We start from the raw sequence: 17,727 nt of genomic DNA on the forward strand, positions 1-17,727 counted from the left end.
GGCCGCGGAGAGGGGAGGGAAAAAAGAAAGGAAAGGAAGGGAAGGGGGGACCATGAACTACCAGCAGCAGCTGGCCAACTCGGCAGCCATCCGCGCCGAGATCCAGCGCTTCGAGTCGGTGCACCCCAACATCTACTCCATCTACGAGCTGCTGGAGCGCGTCGAGGAGCCCGTGCTGCAGAACCAGATCCGCGAGCACGTCATCGCCATCGAGGGTGAGTCGGGGGGCGGCCGGGCCGTGTGCCCTCCTGCCGCCTTCCCTCGGGGGCCCTCGGCCTGCTGGGAATGGGCAGCGCGAAGTTGTTAGGATGGTGCGGAAGGCGCTGAGAAAACAGGGGGCCGTCGGGTGCTGGGTTCTGAGCCGCGCGCCGCGGTTCGGTCGGTTGGGTAAACGAGGTGTGCGGCTGCTTTGCAGAGCGCAAAACGGCGGCTGTGAAAGCGGGAGGCAGACAACAGCCTCGTGAGCTCAGGTCTGCGTGCGTCTGTCCCTAAAGAACTGCTCAGTGTGTGCGGAATAAATCGCCTGCGTTGTGGAGTCTGCGGGTGTTTTCCTTAAACTACAACTGCAGGTAAAAAGAGTGGACGAGGTTGGCTAGGAGCACGTGTTTTAAAAAGGGATTGGAGTTGTTTTGCGTAGTAATGTAAAGCTGTTCGTTGTGTGTGGAGGTAGCCTGCCACTGCTTGGGAAGGGATTCACAGAATTAAGAATAGCCTGGGTTGGAAGGGACATCAAGGATCATGAATCTCCAACCCCCTGCCACAGGCAGGGCCACCAACCTCCACATTTAATATCAGACCAGGCTGCCCAGGTCTGGTATTCGAGCTAGCAGGCATCATTCGAAATGCACAGCATTTGAAATGGAGAGCTGGTTAAAGCGATCTTGGTTTGTTGGCCTGTCTTGTCCTTAGAGCATATGTCATGAAAAAGTAGCTGAGATTGTTGCTTGAAAGACTCCTTTATTCATCTGGCTGGTAAGCAGCGCAGCACGAACAAACAGACAGCATGGTATTAAACATTAATACCATCAACAACATTTTGTGGAGGGGGGGAGGGGGGCTGAAATCCTCTTTAGCATCGCACACAGCGGGTCAGCAGGGCTGGCAGTGCCTGTCACACATTGAGCAGCAGAGCTGGAGGCACACTGCGCTGGGACTGAATGGGCACTGGAGGTTTATGCACGTTGCCTTTGTACTTCTACTTCCTTGAAACGATGGTGAGCGGCTGTCAGCTCCTGGGAGCCCTTCCTGCTCCTCTCCTCTTTCACCGGGGAGCTGGAAACTTTATATTGTGGGAAGTACAACACAGACACTGCTATTCCTTTCTTAGCATCCCTAGTGTTTGGGTTTCTGTGGGCTAAATGATGTCCTTCAGCAAAAAACCAAAACTATTTAGTGGTAATTAATGCCTGCTCTTGTGCTTTTAGATGTGTTGATGCATGGGATATAGCGGTGCAGCCAGGTTTGTGTTGAAGTGGGAGGAGGATGTGAAGCATTGTGTGTAGTTATCTTCACAGCATGTGACTGCTGTCAGCCTTGTCATGTATTGCTGATTTGTTACCTAACCGTAACTTGGTTCCTTTGTCAGTTTCAGAGACTGTAAAACCAAAATAGCAGCCTGCAAATGTGTTTCAAAGGCAAAGCTGATGAGTAAAATTTTTGTAGACAATTTGCTGTCAAACTTGCGTTGTACACTGAGTCATGGAACCAGTAGATCTGATTCATGGGAGAGATTTATCTAGAAGAAGTGTCTATTTTAGATCTTTTTTTGTTGTTCTGAGAGCTCTTTAAGTAACTCTTTAAGTATGTGAAAATTGCATATATTCAACAAGCCCCAAAAAATCCTCCTCACTCCTGGATTATAACTCCACCAAGTTGCATGCTGTGCTAAACCTCCTTGTTATTGCATGTGAGAAGAACTTGGAGTTAAGATTTGTTTTGCCTGGGAAGTCCTTGCTGATTTGCAGAGTTTGATGTTGCAGTGATGGTTCCCAAGCAGTGCAAAGCCCTTTAAGCTCAGGGCATTGCACTTTTTTCACCGATAGTGAGGAGTTGCGGTGTAGTTGGCACAGGCTGAGATGAGAAAATACGAAGTGCTGAAACAGTTTTTTCCAGTGGGGAAAAAAAACCGTACCCTTTAAAGAATGTAGCCTCATTAGTTCAGGCTGCTTTAAGCTGTAACTCCGACCAACATATGCTCCTTGATCAGCTCATGTAATAGTTCGGTGCTTGTGAGACGTTTTACAGATCTGGAAGAGTACATGCTTGGAATCTAAAGCAGTTTGATACTTCTGGTGAAGGAAAGACATTACTTATTTACTGCCTTTCTTTTTCATTACAGTGTCATCGACTTACTTAGCCTTCCATTAAAAAAAGAAAAAAAGTTTCATTGGCAGTGCAAACTCCTTTCTAGGATTTGAGCTCTGTCAGAGGAGTGTTTGGGCACGCTGGCCAGATCAGTGGCAGTTGAAATAATGCAACATTAAATGGGTCTTGCAGCAGCAGCAGCAGTTCTTTGTGTTCAAATACAGGAGTTGTAGGTAATAATCCTAAAAGAGCAGCTGCTGCCAACTGTTCCTGAATTGGGTCCTGAATGGACACCTGAGTATTTTTTATTTGTTATTTTTTGCACTGAGATTTCTTTCCTTGTATTATTCTGACTTAGGTGTGATAATTGGTAAAAGCATGTATAAAGTGTGGGGCTGCTTCACTAGTTGTTCCACATATTCCATTCTGAAAGCAGTTACTTTCAGGTTTTTGCATTTCAGAGCTGCAAAATCAGATAGAAAAACATGCTCCTTTGTATGAAATGTATAATAAGTGGTTGAAACATTTTAGATGCTGTCATTTAGGCTGTTGCCTTTAAGTAAAAACTGCCTTCATGCGTTCTGTGGCTTGTGAGTTTAATTCCACAAATAGATACATCAACACTTGATCAGTATTTATGCTTCTTGCATCAAATATGTACTGTACTTAAGAATGGAGAGGAAGAAGAAACCATGTAAAACAAACACATGAATAGACTTCAGCGGTCTTTAAACTGGGTTTTTGAGATGCTGCATTGTTGGTTTGTGCATATAGATGTGTAAGGGCAGGTTGTAGATAGCACTGTGTTGTTGCGAAGTTAAAGAATGATGCAAACCCAAAGAAAGGAAGTGAAGCACTCTGAAAACTTAATTTCTAATCCTTCACGAGGGGGCTTTAAAACAGTTAAGTGTCAACATTTTCTTGGCTGAGAGTCCATCAAAATACTTTTGCTGATATACTTGTTTCTAACAGATACTGATACCTCGAGCTTTGAGCAAGGATTGTTTGCATCCTTTTACACAGTGGTGAGCCCATCAAAACAGGTCCTGCTGCAGTGTAGGGTCAGAGCAGATCTCAGTAACTAGAGAGAGGGCAAGTAGTATCTCAGATCTCTACTACTAAAACAAAACCTCAGACTCAAGATAACTGTTTTGAGAGTGCCCTGAAAATGGTTTGAAGATCTCCTTTGTGGTCTGTGGGTTGTGGGTTCAGGGTGGTTGTGTGTTTTTTTTTGTTTTGTTTTTTTTTTCTTGAGGCTTTTCTGGGGGAATTGTTGCTTTGAAACTTCAGGAAGTCATAGCAAGCAGTGTGCAGCCTGGAAGAGCTGTGTTCCAGAGATTTCTGCTAACTTTCCTGTTAAATAAATGATAAATGTTTTGTGAATGGTAGTTAGCATCTGCCACTGACTGGTCTGGGACTCCAGCCTGGTTTTGTTACCTGTCAAGGCCATGCTTTCCTTCTGACTTTGTGGTGTTTTCTCTGGAGTATGGGGTTGCCCACAGCCGTGGTGGAGTCCTCATTGCCAGAGGTGTCTGAGATGTGTGGATGTGGCACTGGGGGACATGGATAGGTGGTGGGGTTCAATAGATCAAACTGATGGTTGGACTTGTGATCTCTGAGGTTCCAACCTAGATAATGCTATGATTCTGATTATTTATTGAAAACATGGGTTCTTTTCTTTAACTTACCAACTTTATGATAAAGAGAGGTGAATTGCTGCTGTAAAGTCTACTCTCTTTAATAAACTGAGCCTTCCTGCAGGCATACGAATAGCTGGTGGGAAGCTGCCAAGGCTTGCATTACATTCAGCTTTTGCTAAGAGCTATAGCAAAGCTGCAGCTTGAAAACAATTACAGTCATGCTCAAAACTAAATACCAGTCACTGCTTTTACTTAGCTATTTTGTTGAAACAGACTTAAGAGATCTTGTAACTATGGATCTCCATGCAAGCAAATAATACTCCCTTCCCCAGGCTTAATTGTGTGACACCCTTAAACCTTAGTAGCACTCACAGTGTTGAAGAGTTTTTATTGTTGTGACTTTTTAAACTGTGAATCACTCCATGGGATTTGAAGTGATAAAACTAATGCTTCAAACATTCCAATAAATGATACAAAATCACTTCGCTTGGGATCTAAAACATTTAAGAATGGTTTTGGAGGCTGATGATGACATGAGAGTAACTTCTTGAGACAGTGTCTAGGGAACAGTTTCACAGCCCAGCAATCTTTTCTTCAGATTTGTGCGAGAAAGGGCAAGGGCTTTTTTGTTGTTGTTCTGGGGGATTAAATTAATGTGATTAAATCAGATGAATCAGATGTAGGGAATCTGGTGAGACTGCACCTCGAATATTGTGTTCAGTTTTGGCCTTTCAGTGCAGGAAGGATGGGCTCAGAGAATGTCTGTGAAGCTGAAGAAGGAACTGGAAAACAACACTTTCTATTTTGGAGAATGATGGAGTTTGGGGGCAGAGCCTGAGAGATTAAAAAAAAAAAAAAATTATCCAAATCTCAACAATATTCAGTTTTCTATGGCATTGCAACAGGGAATTTTTGTCTTTACCAACGAGAAAAGTACATGACTGTAGTGGAAATAGTAAGTCACAGCTTGAAGCAGTGATTGAGTGCCTGGTGGGAAGGCAGAGCCAACCCAGGGAAGCTCAGGTGCAAGCAGGGTTGTAGCCAGGATCTACCCCTTCCCAGATCTTATTTTAAAGGATGGCAGTGGAGGTGAGAGCATCTCTTGCTGGGGTTCCCTGTCTACCTATAGCCTTCTAAAGGTAAGCAGTTTTTCGTCATTTGTTTCTGTGTCCATAGCTGCTCCATTTGGGCTTGTTTTCACTTGCTGCAGTGTAGGACTTTGCTGCCCTGCTATTATTGCTGTGCTTCCCATTGCATTGTAGCATTACACTGATATTGAGCCTTTTTGCTGTAAAATATGGTGTTTAAATCTGATGAGAAGGTAAAGTTCAGCTGTATTTATAAACTCTCCAGCCTGTGAGCAGAGTGATGAACAGCTTTTAGAGTTAAAAGATTTAAACTGAATATAAGGATCTTAGAATCAAGGATATATATGGAATGACTTTTCCAACAACTTTTTAGGCTTCTGGATGGCTCTTGAACCAGAATTGTTTGTAGTGAATGTGTACTTCTGATTTAATTGTGGTAAGGATACAGATGTAGCATGAATCTTGTGATTAATGTTAGAAATAACAGCAGGCTCTTACTTTGACATGCTTGGGCTACCATGGGAATGTGATATACCTGGAGCCCATCTAATGCCACAAATGAAGGGTTATTAAAATGACAGTGCATTTCTAACACTGAGTAACTTGGTTGGTTTTCTTCCCTCCCCTGTTGCTTCAGTGAACTGCTTGTGGAAGCAAGTATGGAAACACAGGGTGGGTATGAATGAGCTGTATAAATTGTCTTGTTTAGCAGCTTTATTTGCTTACATAGTCAGATAATGAATGTAAGCCTAATCATTAGACAGCTATTTTATTTGCTAATTTCCCCTCTTTCACTTAAGAAAGTAAATATAGGCAAGGAAAGTGACTCTTAGCACTACTGGAATTGAATGTGTAGCTTTGGCTGTATTGCAGTATGTCTGTGGGCTTTTTATTTGTTTATGAGAAGCTTCTGACTCATACTGGATGATTATTTTTTTTGTTTTTTGCATTATTTTGAAGGGCTGTTTATAGCCTGGACCAAATCTGTTTGGTGTAACTTAACATTAAAACCTGGAGAAAAATCCATTTTGCCTTTAAATTGATAATGCTTATATTCTCTTAAACTCAACTATTCTTCCTGCTAGGATGTTTTCTATGAATTTTTACCTCTGTCTGTGTTTTGCATCTACACTTGAATGTGTGGCCAAGAAGGCCAATGGCATCCCAGCTTATATCCAAAACCACATGGCCAGCAGCAAGATGTTTAGGAGGCGTATGGATATGGTGCTGAGGAATGTGTTAATGATGGGACTTGATAAGTCAGATTGATGTTGGACTTGGTGATCTTGAAGTTCTTTCCTGTTTTAATCACTCTGATTCTACATTTTCCAGTAACATAACAAGCAGGAGGACAGACACAGCAAGATAGTTGTTGCAGAATTCTGTGGTAACTGGTAGTGTGAGAATGTACGAATTCTGTTATTTCACTGCTTCCACTTAGCATGCTCAGAAGAAAAGCCAGGAAGCCTGTCTTTTAGGTATCACAGCAACTGTCTTCTCTAGGGGAAATATGCTAAAAGCATGGCACTGGCTGCCAAGGCAGCAGTCATTTAAGTGTATGCCACTTATCTTCACAAGTTCTTGTATCTGAGTTAACTAATCGTGAACCAAAAATTGTAAACCATGGCTGACCACGAGCCAGCAGTGTGCATGGGTGGCCAAGAAGGCCAGTGCCATCCCGGCACTGGTGCAGCCAGCAGAAGGTGACCTCCCCTTGTACACAGCTCTGGGGAGACTGCACCTCAGTGCTGTGCTCAGTGTTGGGCCCCTCACTGCAAGAAGGACGCTGAGACCTGGAGTGTGTCCAGAGAAGGGCAACAAAGCTGTGATGGTCTGGAGCACAACTCTAATGGGGAACAGCTGAGAGAACTGGGGTTGTTCAGTGTGGAGGAGAGGAGGCTTAGGAGACACCTCATTGCTCTCTACAACTGCCTGCAAAGAGGTTGTGGTGATGGGGATTGGCATCTTCTGACATGTAACAAGCAATAGGAAGAGAGGAAATGGCCTCAACTTGAACCAGAAGTTGTTCAAGTTGGATATTAGGAAACATTTCTCAGGATGGGTGGTGATGTATTGGAACAGGCTGCCCAGGGAGGTGCATCTCTGGAGGTGTTCAGGAGAAAGGCAGGTGTTGCTCTGAGTGCTGTGGTCTGGAGGTCACAGGCATGGGTTGATGGTTGGACTAGATGATCTTATTGGTCTTTCCAACCTTAATGATTCTATGAAAAGCAGGGCATCACTTGGTCAGTAACTCAAAAAAGACATCATAGGTTCTTAAATAAGATGAGGACTGGCATTTGTGCTAATTAATGCTGAAAACAAGTGTAGTGGACAGACTTATGAGACAAATGAGTTAGATTTCAGCTACCTTATCTGAGTTGTTTATATTACCATTTTGAAAGACAACTTTTATGCAGAATAGTAGTTCTTGGATAACTGGATAGCAGATGTCATTCCTCATTATTGGCACACAAAAGTAGTTGCAGAATTGCCCGTGTTGTCATCAGAGTCTAATAAGAATGAATCTGGTGATTTTTAGGATACTGAAATGACACAGGAGTAAATCACTGACGTAGGAATAAAATCACTGATGTGATAGGTGGAGTGCTATCATTAAGGCCTGGAATAGATTTCAAGCATCTCAGATCAAAGCTGCGCTGCCTTTGGGCTGGGATAATAAAGATAATTCACTGAGAATAGCCTCAAGTTCTCAGTTACACATGCACAGGATACAAAAGTTTTATAATGGATAGTATAGAAAGCATTATTGTATAATATTGGACTTGAACGTGTTTGAACTACGAAGAAACAAGCCTTTTGGTTTTCCTCTCTGCATATAAGGTGAGCTTGAGTGTGATGGAGAAAAAGCAATTCAGAGTGTTCAGCCCTTTCTGAATTTGAAAGGGAGTGGTTTTCATGAGGATTCTTTGAAGAGTATTTGAGATGTAGGAGCTGTATGTAGGTGGTTGAAAGGGTATAGTAAGGAAAGAGAAGATAGTATTGATGGAAAACAGAACTTGTGGACAGCAAGGAAGGTAGGGAATGACAAGTGTAGCATGGGTGAGTGCTGAAGCAGTTGTGAGGTTGGTCATTTGTTGGTAGTTGGGAGCCTCCATAGCAAAAACCTGGAATGGTTATGTCACCTCGTATGACCTCCTACAATGTTCTGTTCTGCTCACTTAATGTATTATTCTTGAGATCCATAATTGATGACACTAAGACTTTCTCTGGGTTTGTAAGTGAGATACAAAGAGACATTTCAGATATTATCTGAAAGTGCTTGACTCTTGGAAGCACCATTTAATGCAGTGGGATTACCCTGGGACAGAGGATAGAAGCTCAGCTCCTTGCAGTGCTTGTCCTGAAGGATTGGTGGGTGGAACTGGAAACTTAAGATTTGCACTAAGATAGAAAGTGATCTAAAAAGGTAATGAATGGTGCTCTCTGGAGATGATACTAACTGAATTTAGCTGTAAAGCAGGGATTTTGCTGTTTTAATTATCATTGCAAGAATGGTAAGAACACAAAATCAGTCATGGAGATAAAAAAAAAAACACCAAAAACAACACAGAAAAGATCTCTTGAAAACAAAAGCTTCAGGAATTCCGAAAGGCTATGAAGGGGTAATTCAGTTGTCGTGATATTCTGCTTGGATCTGAATACTGATAGATCTTCTCTATAAGTCTAATGTAATGTTACGAGTTAGGCGTTGGTGCTTCATGACATACGAAGATGAAATAACTAATATTTCTGTAAGCTCCTGTGGTCTTTGTACTGCTGGGAGCACCATAGAACTGGTGGGTACTTATGGTCAAAGTGGCCATATGTCAAATGGCACCAAATGGCAAAGGTGGAATGTTCTTGGAAAAACCTCCTATCTTAGTCCTGGTAAGAACCAGGTAAGCTGTGTGATCACTAGGTGATGCATCCAGCTTTGTAACTTTGGTAGTATTTCTAGTGTACCCTCAAGTCTTACAGTTGGGATTTTCCTTTTATTTTGGTTGCCATGAAAGAAGCCTCTGGAGAATTTGTGTTTGTTGCTTGAGTTTGGAGTTGAAAGACTTCTATGGGTTCCTGGGCAAGCATTGGATCCCTTTGCATAGGACGCTAACAGCGCACAGCTCTGTTCGCTTTGTGTGAAACCATCAAAATCAACAATGCTTTTGCAGTCCTCAAAGTATCAGGAGAAGCTGATTTACACTGAACCTGCATTTACAGCTTTCCCATAGATGATTATCATCTTCCTGTGGCAATTCTGTGACTTTGTTGTGACTCTGCAGGCTCACCATTGGAGGTGAATATGTGAAGGCAGATTGTGGGAAGCTGTTCCTGCACACTGTTGGCCTCTTGTGTGTCATTACTTTCTGAAGATGATTCTAATTTTAACTTGTATTAACTAATCTTCCAAAATACTTCACTGCTATGGGATTGCAGCGTTTAATAGTGTTGATGTACAAAGATGCATTAGCTTATGGATGGGATTCGTCTTGCTAAACTGTGCTTGTGTAGGGTGGAGCTGACTAAAAGGGCACAACTTGCTTGAGGCTAGAGATGTATTGGATGCACAGGTGCATGACCTTGTGTTCTCTGCCAGGGAAGGGAGGTGGTAAGTGATGTGCATTAACCCACTGAGTAACAGTGCTAGCCTGGGTAGAGGTACAAATATTTACAGCTGACACCTGCTGTGATAAGTGTGTAATGCCATTTCAAGCTGGTATTTAAGCTGACATTGGGAGACCTAGATAACAGACTATTTTGCATGTATGAAATGATGGAACTTCTCCGGGTATGTTTTGCTTACTGGAACATCTTGCTTCCTGCATAATGGAGTGAATTCAGTTAGAGGGTTGCTGGTTGCTTTATTATGCTAATTGAGGAGAGAGTTTAAGTGAACTGCATGTACGTAATATTCACTTGCTGGTCAACTCCAAATTATTGTGTAAAAGCTTTTAAAGTGGGGCATTACATGTGTTGTAAATCTGGTCAGTGTACAAACACAAGCAAGACAAAAACCACCAGCTGTTAAATGCCTAAATGTGGTCCATTTTAGTCACTGCAGCATTTCAGGGAAAGTGAAGTGGTTTTATTGCAGCCTCACAGTAGAGGTTGTTTAAACAGCATGAAGAACTGGAAGTCTTTTTGTACCTTTTTTCAACTTGTCTATTTGTGTTCTCCTTACAGTAAAGATAGAATGCATATGGTACACGATTGTGCATTTTTGGGTTGCGAAAGACAAAATGTTGTATTTGAATTTGTCTTCAGGCAAATAGGGCAGTCAGTACAGCAGAAACTGCAGTGGGTAAAACATCAGAATAAAACAAGGGTCACGTATTTAGTGGTGTCGAGGCCATAAGAATGTGTTGGCTGTGTCTGATTCTGGTAAAGAAGTGTGTGCTAACTGTTCACTGGGCAAATCAGTCAGCTCTTAAGCTGAAAGGTCTTTGCATTTCTAGGCTGGTGGGGGAATTTGAATGTTCACAGAATCATAGAATCATCATAGAATGGCTTGGGTTAGAAGAGGCCTCAAATATCATGAATTTCCAACCCCCTGCTGCAGACAGGGCCACCAACCTCCCTATTTAATACCAGACCAGGCTGCCCAGGGCCCCATCCACCCTGGCCTTGAACACTTCCAGGGATGGACAGGGCACCCACAGCCTCTCTGGGCAGCTGTTCCAGCACCTCACCACTCTCTCTGTCAAGAACTTCCCCCTGACATCCAACCTAAATCTTCCCTCCTTCAACTTAAAACCATTTCCATTGTTAGATTATGGGATGTGGGAGTCTAGAGACAACTGTTCTTTAAATAAGGAAAGACCTGGTTGAGGAGTGCAGTGCAATAGCTGGTTCTTTAGTGTCAAGAGCTGCGTATGCTGCTGGCTGTGTGTATGGATGGGATAGCTGGACAGAATTTCCTTTCTTCTGTACCTGTAGTTCTGTCAGATAATGTTTGTGGTATAATCAAAATATCTTGATGTGTTAGTTGAAAATCCCTGACAAGTCTGTTTGACAAAACATATCACATCTACCTTGAACTTTAGTATTCCAAGGTGATTTAGACACTAATGAATATGAAGTTTTCTAATTTGAGGCTTGCTGTGGGAACAAGCCAGTAATCACTAAAATGAGACTGCAGACAGCTGAAACTACTTATTTAATTGGGAAGGAAAAATAATGCACTTAAATACTACTGTTTGACTGTAATTTGAACGGGGGCTGCCAACAGCAAGAGACAAAGTACTTCAGTGACCTAAAAAATACAAGGATTCCCCACTAAGGATTACTTGATGTTAGGTAATGACAGGCTACTAGAATTAAAGCACAAATATATATATCCCTTGATTTACTAACTAGGCCAGTCCAATAGATGGTGTCTTTTTTTTTTTTTTTTAAAGCACTTTGGTAGGCAAATGGGAGAAATCAGTTTTGCCAGGGTTCGTAAAGAGCCTAGAGCAGCAAGGTAGCCTATGGGCTTTGTGTCAGATTCTTTTCGGGGGAGGAGCAGAATTAGTGTGTGGATAGGAAGGTTTGCTCAGTGGCTCCTCATTAGAAGCTTGGATATGGCTGCGCTGTCATCTCAGGAGGAGGTGGCACTGAGTTGTGGGGGAGTGCCTGGCCCTAGGGAATCCCTAAGTGCAGTGCTTTCAAACAGGTGACAGCACAGCTGTGTACATTTGTAGGGCTCTTCCCTACATTTTCATTTAGGTTTGTTTAATTCTAGTCAGTGGATGAAGCCAGATGTTGTTTTACTTGCTGTAATAAATCAGAGGTACTCAAACCAGTGTGCTTCACAAATTGCTTTAAAAGGTTTGGTGACTTTGGGTGTGATGCAACTTTTGGGGGAGAAAAACAGTAATTTCTGTTGTATTGAAGTGAAATGTGACAGGCATATTTGCATGAAGAGCTGTGTGAAGTACCTAGCTAATGACAAGCAGCAGGAGAGGCTGCTGCAGCCTGGGTGAAGCATTCTCTATACTGTGGAGCAGTGCACTTCATTTTGTGGGCCTGCGCTGTCAGACCAGCCTGAAAGTGAGCAAAGAACTTATTTGGATATAAGACTCTTTGCTGATAACGTATGAAGTTTACCTTAACGTGGTGGCTTTCATGCAGTGGCCAAGCTGACTTGCATAAAAAGGAATTAACCAAATTAACTTAGTCCGTGTTTACTCTTGCAGAGGTTAAAGCTTTAATGTGAGAAATGGTGAGCTTCAGAGCTGTTGCAGGTGTGGGATCACATTGCAAGATTTGGGATAGCATTTTATGGTGTTGGAGAGCTGCTGGATCTGTTCAGTTTGTTATTAGCCTACACCTAAGCCTTGTTTTCCTTAAGCAACAGTGGGGAACGTAGCTGAATGATACGCAGAAGCTATTGGCCCTGAGCTGATCTGTAGGCTACAAGGTAACTTGTAATAAACAAATTTGTGTGTTTTGCAACTAATCATGCGTTGAATCAGAGTTGCCTGTATAACTAACAGTCCAAAGTTTCAATTTATCTTCCCAAAGGCTAGTATGTTATATATCATCCTTATGGTGCTAAGTCATGCAGCTAAACACAGTTTTTCTTTCAGCAGAAAGAGATCTAATATTCAGGTAAGTGCCAAAAAACAGAAAAACACACTCTTAGATACTTAACATATTGAGCTGAACACAATGGGGCATGGCTGAAGTTGTTGCTGACTTGAGTCTCTGCTGCCTTCATTAAGTATCTGTTAATATTTGTAGATATTAAGGAACGGTCATCTTCAGTGCTTGTGGGTGGTTCTAAATTCTTGGTGGACCTCGGCTGTCTGCAGCTGTTTGTCTGGGATGTGTGAATTGAGAGCGGGCCCCTTCAGAAGGCAGGGTGTATGAACTTGATGCCTGCTGCAATGAAGAACAAAAGGTCTCTAAAACTCGGTAAATATGTACTGTGTACTCATGCATTTTGCAAGTACAAGCTTGAATGAAGCAAGAGACGCTTTTCTGAAGTTAAACTGTTATCTTATGAAAATACTGCTTGTTGCTAACTACTTTGTGTAGCATAAGGCAGGCTGGCTTTTATGTAATGGGTGACTGTAGTAATACATGCAGTGCTTTTAACAGCCATCAGGAGTAACTGTTGGGTAGAGCTTTCAGTTGTAATGCATTGGACTGTTAGCATTTCGTGGGAAATGCTTATTTATCCCAAAGTGAGGGAGTGATTGAGTACCAGGTATGTTTGTCTTGGTCTCCTTTGCACACAGTCCCTCCTCTGCCCCCATCTCTTTTTACTACAGAGCTAGCTTGCTGTGGAACTGCTGTCTTCTTTTCTGCAAATTAGCATGGAAGGGCATATCATGTTTTAGAGAAGAGTTCTGCCAACGTATGCATTATGTGCAACAATTTGCAAAAAAACTTTACTGGCTGAAAAAAGATAAGGTTCCAGCTTAGATCAGCCTTCTTGATGTAATACTTTTCAGTTGTCCAGTCAGTGTTTTGGCAGGGTCACATCAAATCAGAACAAACAAGAAATCAAAATTCCATCCAATCTAATTTGTCTTGTCTAATCTGACTTCTTGTAGACAAAATGCCTGTTTTTCTTCTGAAGTAAGATGGAAGAGTTCCAAGTGTTCTTACTGGCATCGGTCAGACTGCATCTGTGTGACACATGGTGATTTCAGATGTGGCAGTGATGATGCTGTGGAAGACCATAGAATGGCCTGGGTTGCAAAGGACCACAATGCTCATCTAGTTCAAATCCCCTGCTGTGTGCAGGGTCTGCAACCAGCAGACCAAGCTGCCCAGAGCCACATCCAGCTTGGCCTTGAATGCCTGCAGGGATGGGGCATCCACAGCCTCCTCGGGCAGCCTGTTCCAGTGCATCCAAGATAGTTGAAGGCTGGATAAATTCTAGTTCTGCCTTTCCTTCCATTTCATGAGAGACTTGGGCGTGCTGGATCAGCTGGGGAAGGATGGCATCTGTGGGCTTTCTTTAAATGCGTGTTATTCACTTCTGCTAATTTTAGAATGTGTGTTCTTGACATTCCAGCAGTAGCTACATACTTACTAAATCTGAAAATAAATGGACTTTTTTTCACTCCCTAGATGCTTGGTGTGGGATTGTTTTGTTTTGGTTTTGCATGTATGTGCAGAATTTCACGTGTTGAATCGCTTAATTCTATCTTGGTTGATGCTCAGGAATTCTTGACAGTTGCTGTTAGGTTTCTGTGCAGCATGAAGGCAACATAACTGTGTGTGAATGTGCAGTAGATGCCAGAACTGATCCTGGAAGACAAGGGTTCAGCGTGTCAAATGAGTTTTGTGTCGGCATCTCAATGAAAATGCAGTAGGAATTAGTATATGTGCATATGTTCTGAAAGATGAGCTAGCATATTATAAACTTACTTTGATTTCACAACAACTTGTGTTGTTTGCACTAAAAGAATTGGACTTGTATTTGTCGTGAGCAACAATGAAAAAAGCTGATGGCAGGGTGCTGCTGTCTTAGTTTGTAAATAAGAGTAATTCCTGCCTGGAAGATGGTACTGCTGGGATTCTGTGTGTGCTGGCTGTAACAGTTCTCCTGTTTTGCTGCCTCTGTAGGATTCTGAGGCATTGCAGGAGGTTTGTTTAATATGCCTTACTTGGTGTAAGAGTGAGAGCAAGCCACGAGGTATTAGGTGAGATGAAAACAGTGGTTTGTGTGTGTTTGTTTTTTTTTTGTTTTGGTTGCACTATGCCCAGGAGCTGGTGATGTTTGCAGAATGAACTTGTGTGCTGCTGTCCCACAGTGGATGAACAGCTGGGCATGTGGTCTATGATCTTGCTATCAAGGGTCAAGAGCAGTTCAGTGAGACCAGAGACAGGTGGCTGTCTGCTCTGGTGTCTGCCTGCCACTGCAGGAGGAAGCTGTAGCACCTTGCATGTGCTCAGCTCCTTAGAAGCCCTACCCTGAGGCTGGTGCTTCGTGCCTCCAGTTGCAGACACCTCTTAGTCAGGTCTTATGGGAGTTAATAGATCTTGGGCTTTAAAACAGTGTGAATTGGTCTCTGCTGTTGGTGGGCTTACGGCTTCTTGCTGCGGTTGTGCAGGCTGTGAGCAGCGCTGCTTCCACCAAGCTCTTCTTTCTGCCGTGTGCTGTTGCTACGTGCGGGCTTGTGGCTGCGGGAGGAATGAGTGAAAGTCCTGCATGAGTCCCTGCTTTGGTTAGGAGCTGGAAGGGTGTAGCAGCTGCTTTCAGGAAGCCTTGGAAATGGATCACTTTCGTAATGACACGATCTGAAGAGTAAACAATTCTCCTGGCTTAGACTGAGCAGCAGCTAAGCTGTGTGAGAGAAGGGCAGGCAGAAGAAGCAGCGTTTTCTAGTGGAGGTATTTCATTCAGAGCTGGAATTTTGACTCTGCTTTGGTTCTGGACTGGCAGATTGGACAGGGGATAGTAGTGAATAATCACCTACTTATAAACCGAAATACCACCACTAGAGGCATTCACCAGGTTCTGCCATTCAAAGCCATAACTTACTTGGAAACATTCAGACCTTTTTTAGCCTATGATTACAGGTCTGTGTGTGGATCACACAAGCAGATCAGAGACAGCCATCACTGTGGCCCTACTGCTGCCTGCTGCTCAGAGCTATTCTTTTTTCATTAGGTTCTGCAAATCCAGAGAACTCCTTTGCTATTGAGAGAGAAATGTCTAAGGATGATTGCTTGTGACTGAGCAGCTTGCAGGAGGAGATTGTAAGCAAAACAGTGATATGTTCTGAGCCTTTGTTAGAGGCACGCTTGGCTGTAACTGCTGGCAATAAAAGCTGCAATAATAAATATCTCAAAGAAACCGGATCCCTTTACATTCTCTGAACAGTTGGTATGTGATATATTGAATTCGTAGTGTTCTGGGAGAGGCAAGAAGAACAAGTTATTGTGACAGAGCAGGAAGAAGAAGAGTTTTATTATTGGATTAGTAACTGTGCAGTGGAAATAGCTTACATTGACTTTTAACAACTCAGTTAGGTTGCTCAAACTCAAGATATCAGGAGACTGCTGTACTGCCAGAACTAATAGGAACTTCACGGCTGTGTGTTTTCTTTCAGGAATGACAGAATTGGGCTAATAATTAAGCACTTCCTTAAGTTTAATAATAATAATTTCTGTGGGGGAATGTCAGATTGTTATTTTTAAGCACTGGTAAAGACAACCTAAGAGAAATGCCAATGAAATGCCAAAGAAGCTCCACTGTGAGTTTGTGTTTTCAACTTGTGTTTGGTGTTAAAAGCAGTGCGCTAATTGGTTCTAAGGTGGTTAGTAACAATTTGATGTCTTTGATTATTTTTAGGCTTCGGTATAACCTTGAGACTTTTTCCTAAGGGACTGGTGTGCTGTCAGTGATTCTTTCTGTTCTGAAGGATGAAGCAACCAATTGCCATGCTATTGTATCAATCCACCCATCTCTTAGAATGAGTTTCATTTAATGTGGCTTTTTTGTGCTATAGCTAATGAAGATGGATGGACAGAATTGCTCACATCAGTATGGAAGCTTGTGAGATCTTAAAAATGGATTATTGAAGACAAATGTGCTGTAGTGGCAATGCTAAGTCATGGCTTGAAGCAGTGATTGAACACCTGGTGGGAAGGCAGAGCCAATCCAGGGGAGCTCCGGTGCATGCAGTGGCTGGAAGGGCTGGAGCCAGGATCCACCCCTTCCCAGAGCTCATGTAAGGGTTGGCAGTGGATGCAAGGATATCTTGCTGGAGATCCTGGTCTACCTTAGGCCTTCTAAAGGTAAGCAAATTTTCTTCCTTTGTTTCTGCATCCATGGCTGCTGTGTTTGGGCTTATCTTCATTTGCTGCAGCCTAGGATTGTGATATCCTGCCATTATTGCTGTACTTTCAATCACGTTATAGCATTACACATGCTAAGTGTGTTTTCCATCTGTAGCTCTGCACTAGTAGAAGAGGTAGTGAATTGGTTGTTAGCTAGGGAGCAAATGCAGAAATAAATAACTGAAACTCTAGGAATTGTTGCTATTAAGAGCAGGTTTCAGTAGGAATGGAGTAATTGAACAGCTCAACTTAGCCTAAATTGAACAGCCCCTTTGAACATAGGCTTTGCTTGTCCAGTAGTACTGTTCTGGATCCTTTTATCTACTTTGCCTGATCTGAGATGTGTAAGAAGCCAGGACTGAAAAAAAAAAAAAACATAGAAGTGGCACTAAGCTTCTCTGTCAAGGATATAGGTGGTGAAACATAAAGGCTAACAGATCAGAACAGGAGTTAGCTTGACCTGCATTAAGAAGCTCATGCAATGGTGGTGAGTGCTGATGAAATATCCCTATTACACTTAGTATAGACTGGTTAAACAATAGTAAGCCTTGGTGGTGCTGGCTGTATATACCTTTTAACTTTGCTGTTTGTGAAATTGTGAATACCAAGGAACCTGATAGGCTTCAGAGGCTTGAGACTTGGCAGTATCAGTTGCTATTCCAGCGAGGAAGAGGCTGTAATTACTTGAATGAAGCATAACCAACATCTGAACAAAGTAGATGCTGAAGGCTTATTGCCAAATGCGTATTTCTGCTTAAGCAGATGTAATTACCTGGACTTTGTACTGGATTGTTTGGCAGGTTAAATATGCAAGATAACAGTAGGTCACAGTCCAAATGTAAGGTTCCTAAGACTGAATATTCACAGCTGTGGTGATAAGCCTGGTTAATTGAAAACTAAATTCACAATTTCAG

At 42.6% G+C, this 17,727-nt stretch overlaps 1 protein-coding gene across 6 annotated transcripts in view; it reads left to right on the forward strand.

Annotated features, from left to right (window-relative positions):
- Positions 1-6: 6 nt before the first annotated feature.
- The window catches only part of AGAP1 (ArfGAP with GTPase domain, ankyrin repeat and PH domain 1), a 290,613-nt gene continuing 272,892 nt past the window's right edge, over positions 7-17,727 (forward strand). For all 6 annotated transcript variants that reach the window (XM_010713235.3, XM_010713236.3, XM_019616860.2 and 3 more), the window contains exon 1: positions 7-215. In XM_010713235.3, the coding sequence (XP_010711537.1) occupies positions 53-215 (163 nt within the window). In that variant the 5' untranslated portion in view covers positions 7-52. The remainder of the gene's footprint in view (positions 216-17,727) is intronic.

Source organism: Meleagris gallopavo, chromosome 7, assembly GCF_000146605.3.
Source record: "Meleagris gallopavo isolate NT-WF06-2002-E0010 breed Aviagen turkey brand Nicholas breeding stock chromosome 7, Turkey_5.1, whole genome shotgun sequence".
NCBI lineage: Eukaryota > Metazoa > Chordata > Aves > Galliformes > Phasianidae > Meleagris > Meleagris gallopavo.